This window comes from Opisthorchis viverrini (assembly GCF_000715545.1).
Source record: "Opisthorchis viverrini unplaced genomic scaffold opera_v5_108, whole genome shotgun sequence".
NCBI classification, from domain to species: domain Eukaryota; kingdom Metazoa; phylum Platyhelminthes; class Trematoda; order Opisthorchiida; family Opisthorchiidae; genus Opisthorchis; species Opisthorchis viverrini.
In genome coordinates this window covers 451,232-473,242 of record NW_008751766.1, presented here as the reverse complement: position 1 = coordinate 473,242, position 22,011 = coordinate 451,232, and the positions used below count along the sequence as shown (strand labels likewise).

General features: G+C 43.0%; 1 protein-coding gene across 1 annotated transcript in view; it reads right to left on the bottom strand.

Moving 5' to 3' along the window:
• The window catches only part of T265_05691 (hypothetical protein), a gene marked incomplete at both ends in the record, with an annotated part of 120,436 nt that extends 107,111 nt beyond the window's left edge, over positions 1-13,325 (bottom strand). Inside the window, 2 exons of the mRNA XM_009170760.1 lie at positions 768-876; positions 13,228-13,325. Coding sequence (XP_009169024.1) covers positions 768-867 — 100 coding nt within the window. The remainder of the gene's footprint in view (positions 1-767; positions 877-13,227) is intronic.
• Between the last annotated feature and the right edge of the window lie 8,686 nt (positions 13,326-22,011).

Genomic DNA, 22,011 nt, shown 5'->3' with positions numbered 1-22,011 from the left:
TTCAAACTTCATCTGCATTTGTTCTTCAGTAGTTTGAATCCATGAATAATTCGCTGGATCGCCATTGTAAGATTATAAAAAGTTTCAGCTCAGTCACATTTATCTACTTGGGCGTAAGTCGCAAAGTCTTAGAGTAGTGTTTATCCGTCCCAGTCGTTACAGAGTAACGTCTTTGGCAATTGAGACGGTTAGGATTCCATTGGATGATCCTCAGCATTATCTCCATAAGCAGTTTGCAAAGTTTGTTTACGTCGATTTGAAATAAATTGTCCTTAGAAATCGCGGTGGTAGAAGATTTCAAATAGGGTTTCTCTGAACAGTGCTGATCACGTAGAACAGATTCAGTATGACAGGTTGCAGAATGCTGGATTTAGCCTTCACCAGTAAAACAAGCGCCCGACTTTTAGGTGATTATTCTTTGGCGATGGGTTTCGATTCTAGAACTGCAACGCACCAGAACCTTAGATGTCCTGGTGCAAGTGACAAGTGTGTTAACAGTACAAGCATCACAATGCATACAACACGTAAGATTGGGAATACATCGTTTGTCCCCCGTCCGTTAGCTTTTGCTCACTTAACCTTCCATTATGACGTCAGAAAACAGAAACACTTACAGTAGCAAACTTTGCTATATATATGTATATATTCGATGGTTTAACGCATGGAAGTCCAGACAAGTCTGCTTTTTCGGACGTGAAAATTATACTGCAGCTCCTTGTATAGGTAATTCAATAAAAGTGCGGGCTTCAAAGCATCATTAGACTCACATGTGGTTTTCCCATCCATGGATATCACACACGTGCTCTGGGCACTGATTTCTCTTTTGTTAAATGGCCGAACACGAACCGCCACTTTTACTGAGGACATGTTGCTAGTCTGAAATTTGAATAGTAGAGAGAGATTAAAAGATATTCAATATTTTTATCATTCTTGGACTAGAGTAGAGAGTGGACATTCTTCACCTGTTAACTGAAAATCCGTGAAAGGTGAAGCTGACTATGGAGACGATCACGTTCAAACAACTGAAATAGTAAATCAAAGGCGTTTTGTGGTGAACTGGAGAAATTAATAGGCAGCGGGGTGTAAAAACCGTTCTGAAGTGTGAAGTGGAATCACTGCACACCAATCGCGAAAGCGGGTCTTTCTAACCTGAAATTTTTGCTTTAACATGTTGCACGAATATCAATCCAAACACGTAACAAAATGGAATGTGCTAACACGCGCTAAAGTGCGTGAGCAAGAACTTGTAAAATGGACCTGATGAAGTCACTAATTTTCATAATTTACCGCGTCGCTCTAATTTCAACATGCGTTGCATGGAAATTCGATTTTATCGAACCAAAAAGCTTTACATACTGATATTCCTTTCCTGAAAGGTGCACATTGTCAAACGCGTTCTTTAGGCTGATTCCTACGGGCACTACTCAGTTTCACCTACCCGCGTCTTCATTGTGGTGCACGTAAATAGCACATTTATAAGAAATTAAAACCGGCGTAATAATATGTGGGCATTCTCCAAAATTGACAGTTCAATTACAAACATCACTTAGAAATAAAACACGAAGAAAAAACAGTATTGGCTTCCACGTACCAATTCTTTCTCAGGACACATTCGTAGACGACTCATTTTGGTTCAACTAAGACTCGGTCAAACAAATAAGTCCTGATGAAACCTCCAAGAAATAGTGGTCTAAGAGGAGACAAACCATAATCTACTACTCATAAGGTTGCTGAAAATTCTTTGACTGCCCACGGCCGGTTTCTTCCTTCTTGAGGCTCATCAGGTAGGCTAGACAGCAGTGCACTTTCGCTTTTTCCTTTTTTGGGACCATCAGCATCTCAAGAAACCCCAGGAAGTCTCGAAGTCACAAAAGCCCCGTTAGTTGTCTGAACACTACCGTTGGGATACCAGTGAATAAGCAACCGTCTGGGTAACTCATGCTTTGACGGGATATAATGCCATTCGTCCTTCAATGAGGGGAACCAAACCACAAGGTCGGTTGTTGATTGACTCCTTGATTGATGACCTCGCAGGTGGATGGCTCGCTCGCCTTGTGAACTACTCTTCCTTCTAAGCTATTTATATTTCGTTTACAATGTTAGGAGATATAGGAATTTTAGTCGTGAGTTTGGATCTCTACGAGTGTTTCAAGATGGGAACTGCTGTTGTGTCCCAGTAACGATGATGCAGTTGTACAGCTCTTCTCAGATCAGACTGACTCCAGTTACACGACAAAATGAAAAATCTTCGGATACTAATAAGTCGAGGAGTGATCCCAGTTGCGGAATATTGATTAGCCAACGTTCATTACCCACTCTTTATTGTTAGTATTTGTTGCATCAGGTCCAGATGCACCCCAATCCACATGAAATATTTATTCATCCAGCAAATGATTCAAACAGTAATGATTCAAACAAGTGGGAATAGTTTTCCGGAATGGTCACAGATAAATGCCTTTTACGGTATTCGTGCTACATGAAATCCAGCTGTTAGTATTTCCAACCATATATCGGTTGACATATAGTGGGCTTTTATGGAGTCCGAACTGATCAGCAGTACTTAGACTACTCTAATCTGCTCATGTCTGCTCGTCCTCCAACCGACCGATAGGCTGGATATTTGACACACCACTCGGCTTCATCTCTCGATGGCCCCGTAAATAAGTACTACTGCTGCCTGGATCAACTGGATAAATTTATAATCAAAGAGTGGAGGGCTTCAACGTTATTTGTATAAAGCGCTGAGAAAACCAGGCGTCGTATGGTGTTCGAATAACTACACGTCACCTGAAGCTAATTCTCGATTGTTAGATTAAGAAGATAGCGCACCTATATAGTTGTGGAAGTCTAAGAGTGCTTTGTTGGGCAGGAAATAAGCCCACCGTTCAACTTTTCCCTGCCTTTGGTTTGATAATGTTTTCACCAATGTAAGCTGCTGGCAATTGCTTCTTCGCCAATATGACTTGACAAACAAGCTTTTAGAACGATGATGGAATTTCAGGGTATGGGAATAGTTATTTTGCGTTGATGTTTGCAGCCCTACGGTTATGGTAAAGGATGGGTAGCTGAAGAGCGTTGTTTAGTAGATGGGGAGTTCCTTTTAGTAAACTCTCTTGCAAACAGAAAACTGCACTTGATTAGTAAAAGATGCATCACATAATACAACAATTGCTTATCAGTTCTCATATTTGCTAAAGTTTGGTTCAGCTAAATCATACGGAACTTCATGCGTATATCGTAAGCCCGTAATTCAGTTGGATTTATCTTTAACAACAGTGAAAGTTTTGAATTTACCACTTGCGTCTGGTGTTGGAGTAAAACATAAGTTTGATTGGATCAATGGAGGTGCACCTAGGGAATAGCGAAACCGGTCGTAAGGAGTTGAAGAGTCTTCAGCTGGCTTCTTATTAGTACGGCGTTACAAGAAAATTTATAGGTTTAAATTTATATCAATTCTGCCGGTAAACAATTCTGAGTCGTACTAGTCTACTAAGCGTAAGCCAGTTAAATGGTATCGAACTGTACAGAAAGCCGAGTAACAAACGGAGAAAACCAGAAAGTGCAGTCGGTTTATTCAGTCGAGTGTTATATATATATATATATATATATATATATCCTTGCAAGTAAGGACCATAAGGCAACAGGGTCTTGAATTGAGTAATTAGGGAGCACAAACCCGGGAGGGGAAAGCAGCATGGAATCAAAACGGGGTTGTAACAGAGCCAAGTATCATGCTGTTTATTTATTCTGACTACTCGTGAGTAGCGTGATACTTGTACTCGTAAGTACGTTTCGGTTCATTGGTGCTTTCCCCCGGGTTTTCGCTCCTTAATCACTCACTTCGAGACCTTGTTGCCTGCTAATTCTCGCTTGCAAGTTTGTATCGACTCTAGCTATTTTTGTATGTCTGCTCCGCACTCCTCGGTCGGGAGACCAGAGCGTTGCACGTGCCGTCAGCTAAAGACTGCTTCCAGAAAGACTTGCTGCCTCATTGTTCCTTTCTCTACTCCCACGGATTGCGCTATTATTGCTTAATTCATGTTCATTAACCCTTTTTTGATAGAGGCAGTTCTCCATGTAGCATCTGTTGCCCTCATTCTCCTACTCAATACGAAGTGCGTATAGTCCGATGGCTCCGATCATCGGATCATCGATCCGCCCGGACCTTACAATCAGTGTAACAGAAGGATAGTAATGGTTTATTAAGCATGCAGCCAACACTATTACAGTATATTAAACGGAGCTGGAGTACACGGATTCTGTTTACTATGCAGAATAACAACATTTTATGTAGGCTTATGGGTGAGCCAGAGACAGGTAATGGATGGTTGGCTGGCTGGTGCTTGGCAATATTTCACTCGATGCTTTAACAGACATCGGCGATTGGTCGAAACGTTTTGCCTTGGTCGACTGGTATGTAGAAGGCCATAGCTAAACAACTCTGAATGAACAGATAGAATTGTGGTCATCCCGAGTCTCCCTATGGGATTCCCCAGTCAGTTGTCTAGTCCACGGCTCTCCTCAACAAAGCCGCGAGTTTGAAAGGACAAGATAGATCACCGTAGTGCATTTTAGCGCTACATTTTACTGGTAATACGATCATTTTTGTTTTTAAAAACCCTCATTTTACCCTCTACAGCACAATCTAGGTAGCTTTTTTTGTGTTTTTCAATTGAAAGATGAAGCGTTACTCAAGGAAATTCTGAGTGCAGACGAGTCGTTTGTCTGAGAAAGATGTCCGCTCTTGGATCGATAACTTGCATTCATACTAAAAGATGCAATAACCGAACTCTATCACCTGCTGCACTTTGGCTTCGCTTCAACCACTAATCAACAAAGGAAATCCATTCTGCCAGCTTCCGTTTTCAACCGTTTTTAGTTGAGCCTCTGTCACAATTTGCAAACATAAAATCTCTTCGAAAACATTCAGTGAGATATTCGGGAACAATTTTTCCCAATGTTTTCGATTGGTGACGAAACGCCTGCAATTCAACTGTCAAGCTCGGTGAACAGACCAACAACCAAACTTCGAGCTTATCAATGTTTTCGATTGGTGACGAAACGCCTGCAATTCAACTGTCAAGCTCGGTGAACAGACCAACAACCAAACTTACGAGCTTATCTCTTGTGAACAAAGACTAACCTCATCATACAAATTTGGTAGACATGATCACCATTGTATCAAGATTTTTTTATTTCATTCTTATTTATGCTGAATGAGTAGCTGACGTCCTTCAGTGTAACGAGCTTTATGCTTTTCCGCGTAAGCGAGTTCCAGCTCTACCTGAATATGAGTGGACTCAAGACCTTGAATTTTTAATTATACAGTGTACTGATTGCAAAATAATGATTAACGTTTAAGCCGCTGAAATAATTTCGTTCACTTGGAGTTGGAAGTTCTCCCTTGGTTCAATGACATTTAGATAGTCTGTGTTTGGGGCAGGAATCAAGTGAGTTGTGTTAATATATCATCACGCATGAAAATGTCGGACCTTTTTGACGCTAGCTTCTTTTGAATACCAATCTGTTTTTAACTACGCATAATAATGTGTTTGTGGCTAGGAGTTCAGTTGGTTACTTCAAGTCCCGAATACATGAAAGTAACCGAACGGATTGACTGTCCACATGAATAGAGGGCCACCCACGCTTAATAGAAAGAATGATCAACGGTCTCTCAAAGGTTCTCCTGATAACACACGCCGGATTCAATATGTTTATTCAGTTATTGTAGCTTCGCAATTATGAAGAGTTATGAAGAGAGTTAATGAAGTTTGGTCGCCCAAGCTGTCAGAAGGGAAATTAGACCCAGGAACTGAGAAACATAAAGGACCAGTGGTATGTGGTCACAGAAAAAGCCTAATTTTCCAGACAGCGCTTTTGTGACAAGGATAGACAAACGAACAATACCCCGCAAAAGCTAGAATTTAGTTCAAAACCATTACGAATTTGCGTTCATTATTTTCTTACCACGATTGCCATGCTGTGATGATCGCTCCATAACCTGATCCCTGATTTACATTTTTTCTGATAGTCTGCCTGGGGAGACAATTCTGTCACAAAACAAGCAAGGTAGAGAAAAAACGCCGATAAGGAGGGCTGGGCCTGCGCCTTTCTTTTCACCACGCAAATGCTCCTTGCATCGGCACCTTTTCCCGATTCGGGGATTTCGAGTGCGCCTGAATGTAACTTTACCCGCCATTAGACTGACTAAGAGACATTAATTTTTCCACTATCTCGTTGACATCTTTAAGGCTACGGCTTTAATAGCTGATGTCAAGAAGCAGTTCCAGTGTGAAAATGAACATTTTCTTTAAGGGGGGGGGGGGTTTAAACGGTTTCTTTTATTAAGTGCACACTGCTGACTGCTCAAGTTCAGCATAGGTCCAAACAGGCCTGTCAGCACAACGTTTAGCAGAACTGCCTTTGGCGTCCATTTACATACCATTGTTCAGTCATCCTCTGGAAACCCGTGAGGTTCTTCATGATTATGAAGAGGGAACTTAGTAGCATCTACTTTGGCCAGCACTTGAATACGCGGAATATTGTCCACATCAGACTTTATTACGTTGCTAACATATATGTATCAGGTTCATTGTGCACGTCAGTGATCCAGTTGATGCGTTAACTTTCCTACAAGACTAGCCGCGCAGTTATACTAAATTTGGCATATAAAAAAGCACCATGTTTCCGAACACAGACGCGTCCCTCTGGTTCTTCTAACCATTGCATGATGGCTCTCTTCTTCAAAGTGTGTCCCGAGCATACACAGGGCTGTTTCATAAAGGCGACATCCCGGATTACGAGACAAAAGGCCTGGTAACGATAGAACATCAACTGGCTTCTCTATTTCCTAACATCGCGATCGTCCGAAAAATTTCAAAAGTTTGACTATCTGCCTTAAATTTTATTTTGATCGAGGCCGCACAGCCAATTCACATTTGAGCTGAAGAACTTCTCAAACAGCAGGGGTCTTGGAAGACCCAAATATCCCGGTGGTAACAAGTTTTTGGGGCCGCTCATAGTGCAGACCAAGCAAGAACACCCTAAATGCAAACATGCCTTAGTAACAAAAACTGTCGTGGGATGTCGATTGCGCTGATACAGTCATGTATTGCTGCCCCTGGATATTCACCGTGATCCAGTGATCCCATTCACTTAGGTGATCCAAACCCAGTAACTAGGTTCTGTACCTACAAAAACACTTACCACATTTTTAGGATAGCAACAACCTGAATTTGGTACATCCAGAAGTTCCAGCTTAATTTAGTTTGTACCAACAAGGAATGCGCTCATATCTTCAGTGAACTAGTGACTGCCACATTCAAACCATTTCTCTGCTTGGAAAGCTGCCGATATCCGGAGGATGGAGAGGATGACAGTCTCAAAGAAAGGAACCTCAATGCTTCTACCAAGGGTTCTCATGTTTACCTTCTTTGAATTTTCCAAGGACTACGCTTAAGTAGAATGCGGACTACTTGCTTGCTGAAGATCTACGCTAGTTTTGATTATCTACGGTCGCCTTCTGCGCTTGGTGCTGCTGCATACTTGCTTCACTCAGTTGCCTGCCCACCCGATACCAGTAATAAATTTGGACATAAAATGCGCTCTACAGCAATGATCCAGGTATCACAGGACAACTGCCTGAAAATGGCCGAATCGAGAGAGTCTCCAAAGCTGGTTCACCGGTTGGACACAATTTACGAACTCAGATAGTCGAAATACCATCCTTCACGATGACGCCAGTGTTCAGAGACGGTTCATAAATGGATTCAATTTACATAAGATCCAGGGCAGGTGTTACAATGACAAACTCCATGAGGAAACTACTCACAAGGTTTCTGAAAACTCTTCTACAGCCCACAACTGGTTTCGCTCTTTTTGGGGCTCATCAGGTAAGCGCAGTCCCCGAGTTTCCGTCAACCTTATGTTCTACTTGAACCCAAATCGGACTATTTTCGAGAAATACACGCATTTGCGAATCAATTTGGTTTTCACGAGAGACTCAACTGAATCTCTCGTTTATGATACTCTACAGCTGAAGGCAAACTCTGTAACTTTTTGTCTCTCTCTCTCTCTCAACGCTAATCCTCTTTAAAGAGTCGTCCGAAAGGTCATTCAAAAGGCATCGCACAATGGAATAGTCATTGCCGAAGTTCCGTGAGTAGCCTGTTACTTAACAAGACTAATGACCTTAATATCACAACAAAACCTTATTCCAAGGCTTACAACCCATAATGAATGTGGTGATCCTTTATTGTCTTCCCCGAAATCCTGAAACAAAGCTCCTGGAGTCCATTCTGCTACTAGACCACGATTCAAACTCAAATCATAGCCTCCTAGCAATGTGCGTGACCTGACAGATGCTCGATTGGCTGACAGCCTATTAGTCGTGTTGTCAACTTTTTTACACAGCGCTTCGTCGTGCACTACAGTGACTACATCAGAGGTTGTAACAGTGGCGAGGAGGACTATTCTCCCATGCAAATTGTGTCAACCGAAACTTGTCTTTCAATAACAGTTGAAATTCATGCGGTCTTTGGCTGGTCTTCTAATAATCATGACGTCACCACACATTCATAGTGCTCTCAACAAAGCGTTTGATGTGACCTGCGGTAGCATCTTGGAGTTGGATTTTAGCCCTTCAGCCAGTTTTTGTTTTCAGTGGTACGTGAATCTATTTAGCATCCTGTTATACTGGCTGGAAAACTCGACTACCCCTCAGCAAAATAGGCTCAACGAAGTAGAGTGGTATTCACATTTCATTCTTCAGAGAGCCTCGTAGGATTGCTCCTGCAGGATATCACCAACAAACTGGAACGAACATTTGGTAGGCCAGCACATATGCGACCAGACATTCCACCAAATATCATTCTGATTTCTCGTGAAATGTGATATTCTTTGGATAAACCTAACGCAATTTCTTTCTTATCTTGTGTGGCTAGGAGGGCATCAGGTAACCGCTTTACATAACTTGTAATGTTCACTTTTCTGTTATTTAGTGAGACATCAAGTTTTATGGGACCTTTATCCCTTTGAGTGTAATGTAGACCGTCTCTGTTTGGTTTGGATGAAAAATTAACCCTCAGACACCACACTGAGCAGCATCTGTGATAACCTCAGTTCAATCACAAATCGAACCTTGGCTTTAGTGTTACAGTAGTGTCACTGTTAACACAAGATCACCCAAGTACTTTCGATGAAACACTCGGATGCTGTATGGAAGTGGTGGCCCAGCACGGACCGAACACAAAGCCAGTTTTTCTACTCAAATAGCCGATTCCCTGCTATTCCGTTGCTATTCCGTTGTTGATCACAAGCTTCTGCGAGTTGAAGAAGCTGGATTTATCACCCTTGCTAACTGCTCAGCTTGGTTCGCCCAAGTTGTCATGGTCAAAAAAGTAAAATGACATCGTCCGCGATTGCTAAAGAGGATGACCTCTTTGCAAAGTTAAAATTTGCAGAGGCTTACTTAGAAGCGAAGTATAAGAAAAACCTAAACAGCTTCTGACAACCGGTGCACTTCGGGGACTGTAACAGTACACCGGAATTTCATTTGGGATAAAATCACTTTTACAAAATTATAGATGCCATGCTGACTGGTGCACCGGGCTCGGGGGCAAACTTAGATGATGTTTTTTTACGCACAGTTCATAAACTACACACGGTTAGATGCTGTCCTTCGGCGTAACTATGGTTTTAATCTCAAAACCTATTTGGTTTTTGTTCATTATGATCGTCATCTGAACTCTGGTAACATTGACCAATACAGTTCATGGCCCTGATACAATTGCAATCGCTCACGCTCCCATCAAAGTGCATTTTTACCTGCTTTGCCGGCTGTGTCGGCAGCATTGAACAAGATACTAACCAAGAAATAGAAGTAGTACTGGTCCGATGAAACACTGTATTGTGCATATACTTTAAGGAAATTTCATAAGATGGTTAATAGATGCCACTTAATTATTTCGACCAACCACTGACCTCCTTTACGAATACTTGGTACAAGAAAGGGGGTTCCAGCCTACTGTGCAAGTAGATTACAACAAGGGGCATTTGCTTTGCTCAGCTTCTTAGTATGATCATAAATCCGGCTTTGAACAAGTCGAGTTACTTCCTGACTAATCAGGTTACATAATTCATCTAAAGGAGAAACCAGGGTCACCTCCATTGCTTTTGGAAACCAGATGATACCTGGTTGGTGCGCTTCCAGTCACTTTCTTTCTCTCTCGTTGGTGGTGTTACGGCTCCAATTTCCTAGGTAACAGAGATAATCTTGACCCGAACAAAAACTCACAGTTGATTTATAAGAACTCTTTCTATGTCTAGGCATTCGGTTGTGTCTAATCTCCGGAACTATAGTAATTGTACTTGTTTCCCTCCGTCGAAGAATACTGAGGCAGGTCCACACCAGACACCCAGTTATCAGTCGGACGAAGACACTTGTCCGCAGGTATGTTCATTGGTCTCAAATAGGTGAGCACACTGAGGAATGGGCCATCATTCGTTCAAGTATGGCCCGTGTGGTTGAGAGTTCATCTATCTGTTGAGCCTTGGTCTATTCACAGACACCCATAGTCAGAACTGCGTAATAATTTAATGAGCCTGATTTTGCTTGATGTTCTCCCCGTCAACAGTCCATCTAGCTGCACAACAGTATCCATCCTCCGACGTCTGTTTAAACAGTCTAAGTGTCTAGAAGCATTAGTACTGGACAATGGAACACAATTTACATCCAGAACGGTCAGACTAAGCTTTTTTGACGCTATCAAACTAGGGTTGGTCAGGTTACGGTGGAGGGGAGAATCGTAAGAATAAATACAAACTCCTCTACTCACCCGTCGCAGCACCTCCTCACGAATGTCTAGAAAAATCTGAGTTCATCAGAAGCTGTCTTTGTACGCGAGCTGCTGTTCTACCCAGAAGCGCTTTAGTCCCCCCAGTAGAAGCACCTTAGAGAAGTTTAAGATCGGGGATCCAGTGTACGTTTCAGAATTACTGGGTATCAGGACACCACACATGTCACACTTTGTAAATTTTCGAGAATACATGTCCGAACTGAATGAGTTCAGGGCTCTCCCATAACACAGCACAGTTTCCGGAATTCCCCCAGTAGATACGCTACTTGCAAAGGAAACACGACTACGGTGACTATATTGGCGGTTGGAACAGATACATTTCATAATTCTGTCCTGTATATTGTTTGGTGTCTCACTGATGACGCACTGATGAATTTTCCGGTTCTTGTTTGACCAAGGTCTTTGTTATCTTTATATTGGGGTAACTTTAGAAAGATTATATTCTAACATTCAACACGCTACGATTCAGTCGAATTGGAAGTAGTTTTTTTTTCGGTTTTCGCAGTCAGATTATTTTGCCCGCACACGAATAACATTTCGCATTGATGCAAAGTAAAACTCTTCCGCAGCTGTCACCGACAGCACTAGTCACAAAAGTCATTCCCTAGAAATGGATCCTGTAAAGGGTGTTGTAAGGATCCACTTGTTAAACTGGTAGTCTTTTGTTTCACTCAGGCCGTGCACTTAGACAGCACCGAACCTGTGCAGTCATGGCAAATTTTGGGAATACGAAGCACTTTCGGGATCCTCCGGCAGTTTTTCACCTTAAGTTGCTCTAGCCTAGCACCATATCCAGCGCCCAAAACTGTCAGTGGTTTTGTAAGGCAGCTGTAATCATGGAGTAATCACAGAATGTTCCACAAGATCGTGCTGGAATCTCCATTGGGGAGGGGGTGGCGACAAGCGTCGAGCTACATACGCCCGATACAGATCGGCTGGCACTTTGACCAATCCGGGTATGCCTTCGTTTGATCCGTAGCCCCGCCTAACACACCCGCCCAATACATATGCTGCTCGGTTATTAGGGACGGCTGGCCTCCGGACACCTTGTCCTTGAGAAAGGCGTTCAACTAACCGGGTCTTTGGTGACTCATCGAATTACTGTCGAATGTCGGTCTTTCCCTGGAGCTGTGAGCATGTCAATCTGGGATCTGGTGCCCTTCACTTCAGAGGTATATCACAGAGCTCTGGTGTCCCATGCGACGTGGTTCCCTTCCGGAGCCACAGTCTGTTGTCTGAAGTTAGTTCCCTTTATGTGGCCCTGCTTATGGGCTCATTTGTGCCTCGTGTTTGACGTGGTATTCGGAGAGCATTCCTCATATCCTCGAATCGGTATCCGGCCTCTGTGTGACTGTTTTGGCGTCTCTTCTGCATGCCCCCTTTCTTGCCTTTCTGGATAGCAGTAGAATGGTCCGCATGAACCTCGGACTGCAAACTGAAGGGTTCGGAACTCGGGTGAGCATTCACCGACCCTGGGAGTAATAAGAAACCACTCATAGCTCCACGATATCTTCCGCCTTTACCGTAGTGGATGTACTTTGCTTGAGTTCTGGATTCCGAGGGAATATTTTTCCAGTACAAGCAGAAATGGTGGTAAAACTTGGCAGTTTCGACCAGTGCGACACATATGACGCTGAACGAAGCTCAGCAACTCCACAAGCTTTAAAGTCAGACCAAAGTAGGTTTCATTTTCTTACTGTACTTGCTACTATTGTCCTTCCTGATTACACTGCAACGAAACTCGCCATGTGGCGTGAAATTTTAGCAAAACCTCTGACTGAATAATGTAGCTGTTCAGCTGATTCGCTTCAGTCTCTTTCAACTCCTTGGATAGTATTTTGTTTGGTTTATCTGAATGCCTTATCGCTTTATTTGAGTAGTTGGTATGACTTCCTTGTTTAAAATCCAATCAGGTAAAAAGAGGCCACAAAGACATAAGTGCACTGTAATATATGCTCGTAATTGATTCACCTTGCAGGATGTCCGGTTAGAGGCATTCGACTGGTGAGGAACCATAAAGAGGATGATATCATTGAGATGGAATTCGATCCAGAGGTTGAACAACGAATAACGCGTAAAGATTTGGTGAACCGAATTTCCTGAATTCCATTTTCTCATGTGGAAGCTATCTAAAGAAACTCGGGAGTGCTTTCTGTGGCCCATGGAGGAAGGTGATTTTAAATCCCTATTTATATTTAACTATTTCCCAAAAACTCATTGTGCCAGAAAACATCAGCTCCTCATACAGTAGTTTCACTTAAATAACCGTGGAAAATCTCAACAGAAAATATGGCGCACTGACTTTAGTTACTTTAGGATAAAGATCCATGTGCATTTTTTATCAGACTATTAAACAGAAGAACTCACTCACTGATTAGTAGCACTTGTAGTACGTCAGAAATAGCTGGTAGACTAAGCTTTCTTCTGCCTTTTTATCTCAACATCAAGATGATTATGTATCTGTTCACGAAATTCATCTAAGTGTACTTGAAATCCGTGACAAGCATGGTATTCTGATCATAATCGTCCTTGCGACACCGAGTACAATTTTCGTGGCCAGTTGAATGAACCAATAGCAGACTCACAAGCGTCCAGTACCAGCCGATCGATCTAATCTGGCATAGAAGTAGAGTTGGTGTGTGGGTGGTGGGAAACGTGGGCGTTTATGTGGGACAGAGGCTCGCATGCCCGACCAATGAGCTTGTAGATGAATAAATTCAGTCATGTAGCTTATGGTTGGCCGGTCGTTCCAATTTCCGTTCGTTTTGGAGAGGATAGAACTGCAGCATCTGCTGAGTGATCTCGATCATCCCTTTGGTCCAATAAACCATAAAGATAGCGAGGTAACGAAGAGAACGGAAAACTAAATGGCATACTAAATCGATGAATACGACCCACGCACCGCCCAGCTAAAAATGGTCGAAATTAACAGGGAATTGCATGCATAGTTGAAAGTGACAGTTTCCCATTTAGAACAGCATTCTGAATTAACTTGCCCAAATTCTAAGTCACTGGGCTGCCTAACCCATATCCGATATTTCTACACATCAGCTATCCAGTGGTCAGTTATAGTCAGTCGTGTCAAAGTTGGCTGACTATTTTTGGAGACAAAAAATTAAAGCATTTTCGGGACATCATAGTTTCCTTTGTCTTGCTGATCATCTCAAATTTGCTTTCATATAGTTTTGTGCTAGGAGTTTGGCCCGTTAACTAGATGAACAATACTTGCAGTGAGAAGACTGATGTTCACCGTATTTTATTGTAAGAGAAAACAAACCACGGGAGCATTACCGAGTAAGGTTTAGGGATAATAGATCAAGGTCCAAAATAGACCTATCACTGCATAAGAAGTGTGAGTTGTAATAGCTGGACCTCCTTATCCACCTGTTCAACCCATCACCATCTGATAATATTTAAGTTTGGTTTTCTACTTGGAAGCAATAACACGTTGAGTGTGAGAAGCGAAATGCGGCTAAATTCAAGAAAAATTTGGATCAGACCCGGTCACACTGCAGCATCTGCTGAATAACAAAAACTGGCCTTAAGCCATATTTGTTGGCCTAAATTAAAATTCACTGCCCAGTTTGTATGAAAAAGATGTATTCTCACAGAAACCCAGGTGGATGTATTCCAAAACCAAGTTGCAAGTTTGCCACTTACAACTTCAACTTATTTCCACTCACAACGCACTGATGCTGTCACTGTTTGCAACTTCCCAACCCAGCGGTAAAAAAGCATACGTTACTCCCGCACCACGCATCACCTTGACATTCACCGTACGGACACAGTTGATCCTCGGGTAATTAGACCAGTTGGTCTGCTTACTGGAAACAAGCGATCCCGTTTCTGGTAGTTTTTTTACATCGACTTGCTGCCTGTACGTGGCGCGATGTAAGAATTTTCGCCCGAAGAGTCAGTGAAAGCTGGCTCATGTGTCATATCACCGGCCGAGTGACCAACTGAGTGACGCCGGTGCTATGTCCTTTCCACTGTAATCATCTTCACGTTACAACTTATTTTGCAGTAAGCGAAATTCACCATCATTCATTTGCAAATCAAGCTTGTGTTAACGGGAGGTCTAATTTAATCCCTCGCTTATGGTGTATTCTTCAACGAAATGTGCCGTGCAAACTCCTTTCAATCTTTTAGTCGGACAGCTTTGAGTAACCTTATATGTATGATCCTGTTATGTCTACGAATGACTCAGACATAAGGTAGAAAGTCAAATTCTAAAATCTCCTGTCATCCACTGACGTAGAACTGTTAATGTTCACTAAAAAACCCTAAATGATAACATCTTCATGCCCATTTATTTATTCCGAAGATTCCCTTTTTTGTGCGGATGTTAAGCTCACATTAATTTTCTTCTAAGACATTTTGTTTCTATATATGATCATGTTTACGACTGTATCTATAAGCTTATTCCATGAGTGTATTACTGCCTGACTGTTACAGTTAATTCCTATGATTTATTCCAGATTAAGCCACTGCTGATTGTTTGCCTATGTTGATTACAGTCCGACGTACATCCTTATCTCTACTTCGCTTGATGTTGCCCTTGGTAAGCACATTCCTTCAGAATACCCACGCAGTAAAAGATTGAACCAAAATGCTCACTGGTAACGGACGTTTTTCCAATGTACTCAAGTAATTTCACAATGAGATTGAGTCCGAAAAATAAGCTCTTTTTTTGGTGACAATCGACATGTGATCATTTGCCTACCTTTGCTGTTTTAGGGAGTAAGAGAACTTACAGTGGAGTCAAGTAGCTACTTAGAATGACGATTCTTGCATGAGTGGATCGAAACGTTTGCCCAAATTATGGTGTAGTGACTGTGATATTGTATAATGAAGGTAATGCCCAGCAAACGAATTTGAGTGGTTTCGCACGTCTACGCTGTAAGATTACACATGAAAGATCACACTATTACTACATTAATTTCGCATTGCATTACCGAAAACCAAGGTAGGCGCATCTTTATTTCCTCGTACATTCGAGCAGCTGCTCTGCAATGGCTGTTCACATCAAGATAAAATACCGGATGGGCTGTTTTCTGTGGTCTTTGTCCTCGGGAGTTGTGAAAGTTTGAAAGGCCCCTGTAGTCTGAGCCACTTAGGTTAGCCCATAGGTTACCAAATACAGTTACTTGTAAGGACGGTGTGTGTACAATTGAAACCACTGTCTTCGTCCACGCTGTTAAAAAAATTATGTACCCTACAACATCCAACACTCATGGTAGGATTGCTAATTTATCAAGGCGCATTTGAGCAAGGCTGGTCGTCCGTGTATTCAGGGTCAAGTCTTCCTGTTAGGATCATCAATGAGAATTCAAACTATTGGTCACTTGTGTTCAGAACTACACGAACGATTTGACGTAGCAGCTGGAAGTCAATTGTGTGGAAAGCGGTCATACAGTAAAAATGTTTGACAGTACTATCAAATCTAGAAGTGTAGCTTATCCGATGATAGGTACACGTAAGTTAAAAGGCCATGTTAGCTTTTTGTTGGCTTTTTGGTACGAACCATGTCATTCCATTCGAACCGGAAACTGAACACAACACGACGGCCGACTGAAATTCTCAGATCTCGTTATCCGTAAAAAAGACGATAGAATTATTACACGCGTAAGATTTACACGAAGAAAGCTTGAACAGAAGAATGCAATCACTTCGACGACTCTCAACTCCCAACACTCAACTTCATAAAATGTAAAGCCAAACTGGTCAGAAATGTGGGTTCTAACGACCGGATTTTGTAGAACACGTGTTTACCACGACCGGCCATCCATAATGCAGTCCGTGGAACTAATATGGAAGGTGTTCTCTGCACAGAAGCGCGCAAGTCTTGAGCTCCCCTTTGAAAAGAACTTCATTTACGTCTTACAAGAAGCCCAGGATATACTACCAATTTAAAATGTAACTGATTTTTTCTTAAATTTCAATACTACCCCTGCTATAATGTTGCAAATCTCGGAACCTGCCACTACCCTTTCGTACACTCCTGTTGAACATACTGTGTTAGTAGTACTGCGAGGCGCTGGTCAAGCAGCATGCATGAGCACTCACTGGGACGTGGAACAAATAATCGTGTACAAGTTCACAAACAGAAAAACATCTTACTGAGACAGGTCACCCCACGTAAATATAAAGTTCCTTCCATCCAGCCTACCAAGCATTTGTAATTTGATCACGGACTGTGAACCACTGGAAGTTATCCCTCGCTGAACCACTTGGAACTCAGCCACGATAGCCACAAATCTGTGTGACTGAAAAACCCCATAGGACTTTCGAACCCGTGTTTACCTACATTCATTTCAACCACACTCTCAAATATCACAACGCCGTCATCTGTCTTTACGCAGTCCCGTGTTTCACCGTATTGCTACTCAGTTACCCTTTTTCCACGTGAAAACTTGCACGTGATCACCGGTTGTTGTCAGGCTAATCTGAGACTTTTTTCAGCTTGGCGACAATAGTATTTCATCCGACACGGTTAAAAGTGATCAATCCGAAGCTGTTCAAAAGACCTGCTGTGTGTAGCCAAATTAGGAATTAGACAGTCAGACAGATGAGCAATCACGACGTCTGTTGTACACTATTTGCAAGCAGTTTTTCTATTACTTACGGGTAGAAATTAATCGATATCTAGCCATTATGCTACTATGTTCTTGCTACGAACACACGCGTTTCCAATAATTTTGGCCTTATCATTGCAATGTTGTCCGCCATTCTTGGATGCATTCACGACATCACTTTAAAAAATTTCAGTGACTACCTCTAAACTTGCGTACTCAGTGGGTGAGGATCGTAGTAGCGTGTTAAATTAGAGCTAATTTGTTATAAGCATCCAGCGGTTTATTTGGTGGGCTGATTACTTCAGATCACTCTGGTGTGCGCAGGTTTTCTATGCGAATTTCCTCCCAACAGAATCTAAGTTGATTAGCCCCAATATTCCAGTGGCTTTGGTGTCAGACTTAAGTCAGAGCACGCGCTGTGTCCAAGCGAACCATCATAGCATGTTTCGTCAGCCCGCTGGCGACTGTGTGCCAGCAATTATTTTATTAACAACATAATGACGCTAAGTGTAGCTGAGAGAGGGACCGGTCGAAATGCTCTGGGCAAAGCAGTGGCGCCAACCACAGTTGACGAACATTATTGTTATCGGGATCTTATCATCAGACAGTCGTTATACTTCTGCGAGACCCGGTACCGTGCTGTCAAAAAAGTTTCGTTTGAAGGCTGAGTCTGCCTTGGTCATGTGACGCCAATCGACCGGCTAAGCCACTCAACGGCCCTCTAGACTGTCTCGCATCATCCAACTAGATGCGACGTGGGGGCGAAGACAACCAGTCGCTCGTGTCTCCAAGTTTTGCATTTCACTAAGCAATCTTCACTGCGTATTTCAGTTTTTCGCTACTATTTTAACCATTAGATATGTACTGACCTGATGACGAGATCTCAAAAATAATAATGTTCGTCACTGTTTTTGTTCAAACCATGGGGACATTATATCAGTAAACTATTTTCGCCTTACTGGCGCGGTGCTGCGACATGCGGTTGATGCATTTGGACCCTGGAACTGCCTTCGATTTGGGCGAGTCTAAGCATGGCAACAAAGCTGGAAACGTTGCTCTCCCACTATGAGTGTTACGACACCCCATCTGGGTACTGTAGATCTCAGCCGGTGAATTAGTCGATCAGACGATACAGACGGAAGACTTGGGTGGTTGAATTCAGTGAGTTAGTCCGATCAATTAATTGAATCCCAGTTGGAATGAACTACTTAATTACTGCATGGATGAGTGAACTGGTGGATGAATGAATTTTTAAGATTACCTAGTCTATACGTAAAAGATACTTCGCACTCAAGTAGCTATTAGCTGCCAGATAGGAATGTATTCAGAGGTATAATTTCTTGTAGTACGAAGTTATGAAGGTATGTGATTAACCTTTCATGCACCATCAATAGTTTAAGATTTTATTTTGGTGAAGAAGACAGTGAAGGCTTTTGTTCTGCAAATAGTTCCTTGAAACAAACTGATCTCATTTCAATTAAACAGAAAGTCAACTAGGGTGACGTCGCTAGACCCTCCAAATCGTAGCGGGCATTCCAAGTCGCGCGGAGAATTCCCGTGAAACTTGGCATGTGAATTCAAGGCTATATGTACTAGGTTCTGGGTTCTGTTTTTGCTTATCGTTTATCACACGACGCTTGTAATGATGGTTCGAACATTATTGTTCAGCTAGACCATGAAATCTGTAAAATGAGTGACCAAGGATAGGTGAGATAATGTGCAGTGTTAGGTGAGTACAATCTATCCAATATACTTCTATATAACTTTCCAAATTTTTGTTTATTGCTAATCCACACTGTCATTCTCAAAGCGGCAGATAAGCTGAGTGGTTACTCTTAACCTTTGCGTGTCTTTTATACAAGGTAGTTTTTGCTTAAAACACCTAGGAATCTCCAGCTGGCACCGTCAATTGTCAAGCAGTGACTGAACCATTGGAGCGGTATTTGCGTGGCAGATGCGATTTAGGTGGACTGCAACCACCAGCCTCCTGCTCATCTGATTCCTGATATTTCTCAATATGTTTACGGAACATAGATACATACATTTGAAAGTGGGCTCAAAAGAATCTAACGAAAGTGGCGGTCTGTGTGGCGGCAGTGTCGTCCGCGAAAGCGTCATCATCATCATCATCGACAACATGACATCAGTGTTCAACACCGATATTTCACTGCCGTACAACCATGATTTATTTGAAAGCCTTACTCTAAAGAAAAGAGTAAAGGTGGACGGGGAAGGGACTTGGTACTAGCTTAACACAATCATGCCGAGGTGCCTACAACTCCAGGCATTCACTCAGGCGATCTGGATAGAAACTGACAACAAGAAAGCTACTGACATCGGTTGGCAGCGATACCTTGTAGTGTCTCCAACCAGGCACATTGAGGATCACGCGGTCCCCACCACGGAAGGTGAGTAGCACCAACAGCACCCAAGCGTTTCGTGATCTCCTTCATACTCCTCTGCCAAGTCAAGGGTTGGTCACCTCTCTGTTTACGCCACTCCGAATTGGGCATGGAAAACAGTACACTCTTTGGCAACCGATGGTTTGGCATACGTAACACATGTCCCAACAAACGCAGCTTCTGGTGCTGGACACATTCTTCAATCGAATTACCTTTACACAACCGAAAGCACGCTTTCTAACTGCCTCGTTACGGATTCGCCGACACCAACCCACACGAGTTATGGTTCTGAGACAACGATTGTCGAACACCTGAAGACGTCTCAGGTCCGCTGCTCGAATAGGCCAAGTCTCACAGCCATACAACAAAACAGCCCGTACTGTAGCTTGATACACACGTCCCTTCAGATTCAGGAATAGACCATTCTGACGCCATTAAGTGTCTCAAATTAGCAAACGCAGCCCGTGCCTGGCAGATTCGTGCATTGACCTTATCTGTCACACTACAATCAGAACTAATACAACGTCCAAGATACGTAAAACGCTCCACAACTTCCAGCACCTCTCCCTGTATTGTAAGCGGCGTGTTCAGTGATTGCACGAGCACGACCTTACACTTTGGTCATTGGCGTTAGAATTCGGCCACATTTAATCCAAACAAATTCACACATGCTGCTCAACGATAAGCTTTGTAGGAACAGAGTGCCTAACGAGAAGGCGATTCCGTCGTCAGGAAAATACGTGCAGAAACACACATGAGGTTGCAGCAACTATGCACGCAGTCTGCAGCAACTGAAAACTATAAGGGGGGACACTGCATCATCTGCTATGTTGACCACGTTTATTATGCCCCCATTTGTAACCCCGCCCCTGTTTGTGTTCGGTATGTATATATGAACTGGCGTTTGTCTGTCCTTACCACTTCACCCGTTTGGCTTTCAGGTCATCCGGCCATTTGTAACTGACTTTGCACGTGTGACTGTCGCACGTGAGAGCCTGTTTGCTCCCTTGCCTTGTACTTTTGTAGTCCAGGTGGGCCGTTTGTTTTGGACGCGTATCTACTGTCGAGGTTTGTACAATTTGTGAATTTGTCTTACACTAATTGTACCGTATAGAAACCCAGCTCCGACTTTGTTTTACCTATCCGGAGGTTCTGGTATTACGCGTCACTCGAAGATACCGTTCAGACGTCACAGTACTCGACAGCTTACGTTGTCTTGTTCGAAATAAAGATGTCAACTTTTCGAACAATTGTGAAAGAAACCGGATCTACGGATGCGGAAAAAACTGAGGCTGTGGAGGAGACAATTTCAATGCAGTTTGCTTCGCACCCCGGTACTTGTAAGTCACTTTGTGCGTCTAGTTGTAAAGGTAGTGTAGCTAAGAAAGCCTTAAGGATCGCTCAGCTCCAGGAGTATTGGGTTAAGTGAGAGGTCGAGCCAAAATTGACCTGGAGGCGGAAGAGGACCCACTAGATGAAGTCTGGGAACCAGTGGCTTCAAATGAACGAATAACGGAGTACGGGAAACAATGTCAGATAGATTAAAGACATCTAGGATATACTGATGATATCAGAGAGCCATCTCCAGGGCCGAAACCGGTCGTTTCAGTCACTCCAGTGACAGCCGCTATGGACCTACCAAAGTTGGAACTATTATTCTTTGATTGTGATCCGTGTCATTACTGGAGGTTTACCTGCTAACTTGAGTTGTACATTGAGAGCAAGGTGCAGGACGCCGGTCACAGGCTCCTTTATCCGATCCACTACTGTCAAGGCGACGCGAAGGCGGCCACTGAATAATGTGTGACGCTCCCGCCAGAAGTAGCATACTCCAAGGCTCGGGAAATTCTACGCAATCTCTTTGATCAGCCTCATTATCGCTCGCTGTCTACTAGAAAGCCTGTTTCGTTTTCCACGACGGACAACTGGAGCAGCCAAGTCTTTGTCGGACTTGTGTATAAAAATGCGCAGTTGTAAAACCACTAGCGGTTTTAGAGAGAATCGCGCGTTCTCTTCCCTCGCCACTGCAGCACAAATGGGCTGAGGTGGCAGATAAGATATCTGTGAGTGGCCGGGATCCAACGTTCACAGACTTGACAGAGTTTGTGAACACGCGCTCCCGAGTTACAACGAATCGGTTCGGGCAACTGGCTCTAGAGGGGGACGTAAGACACCCTC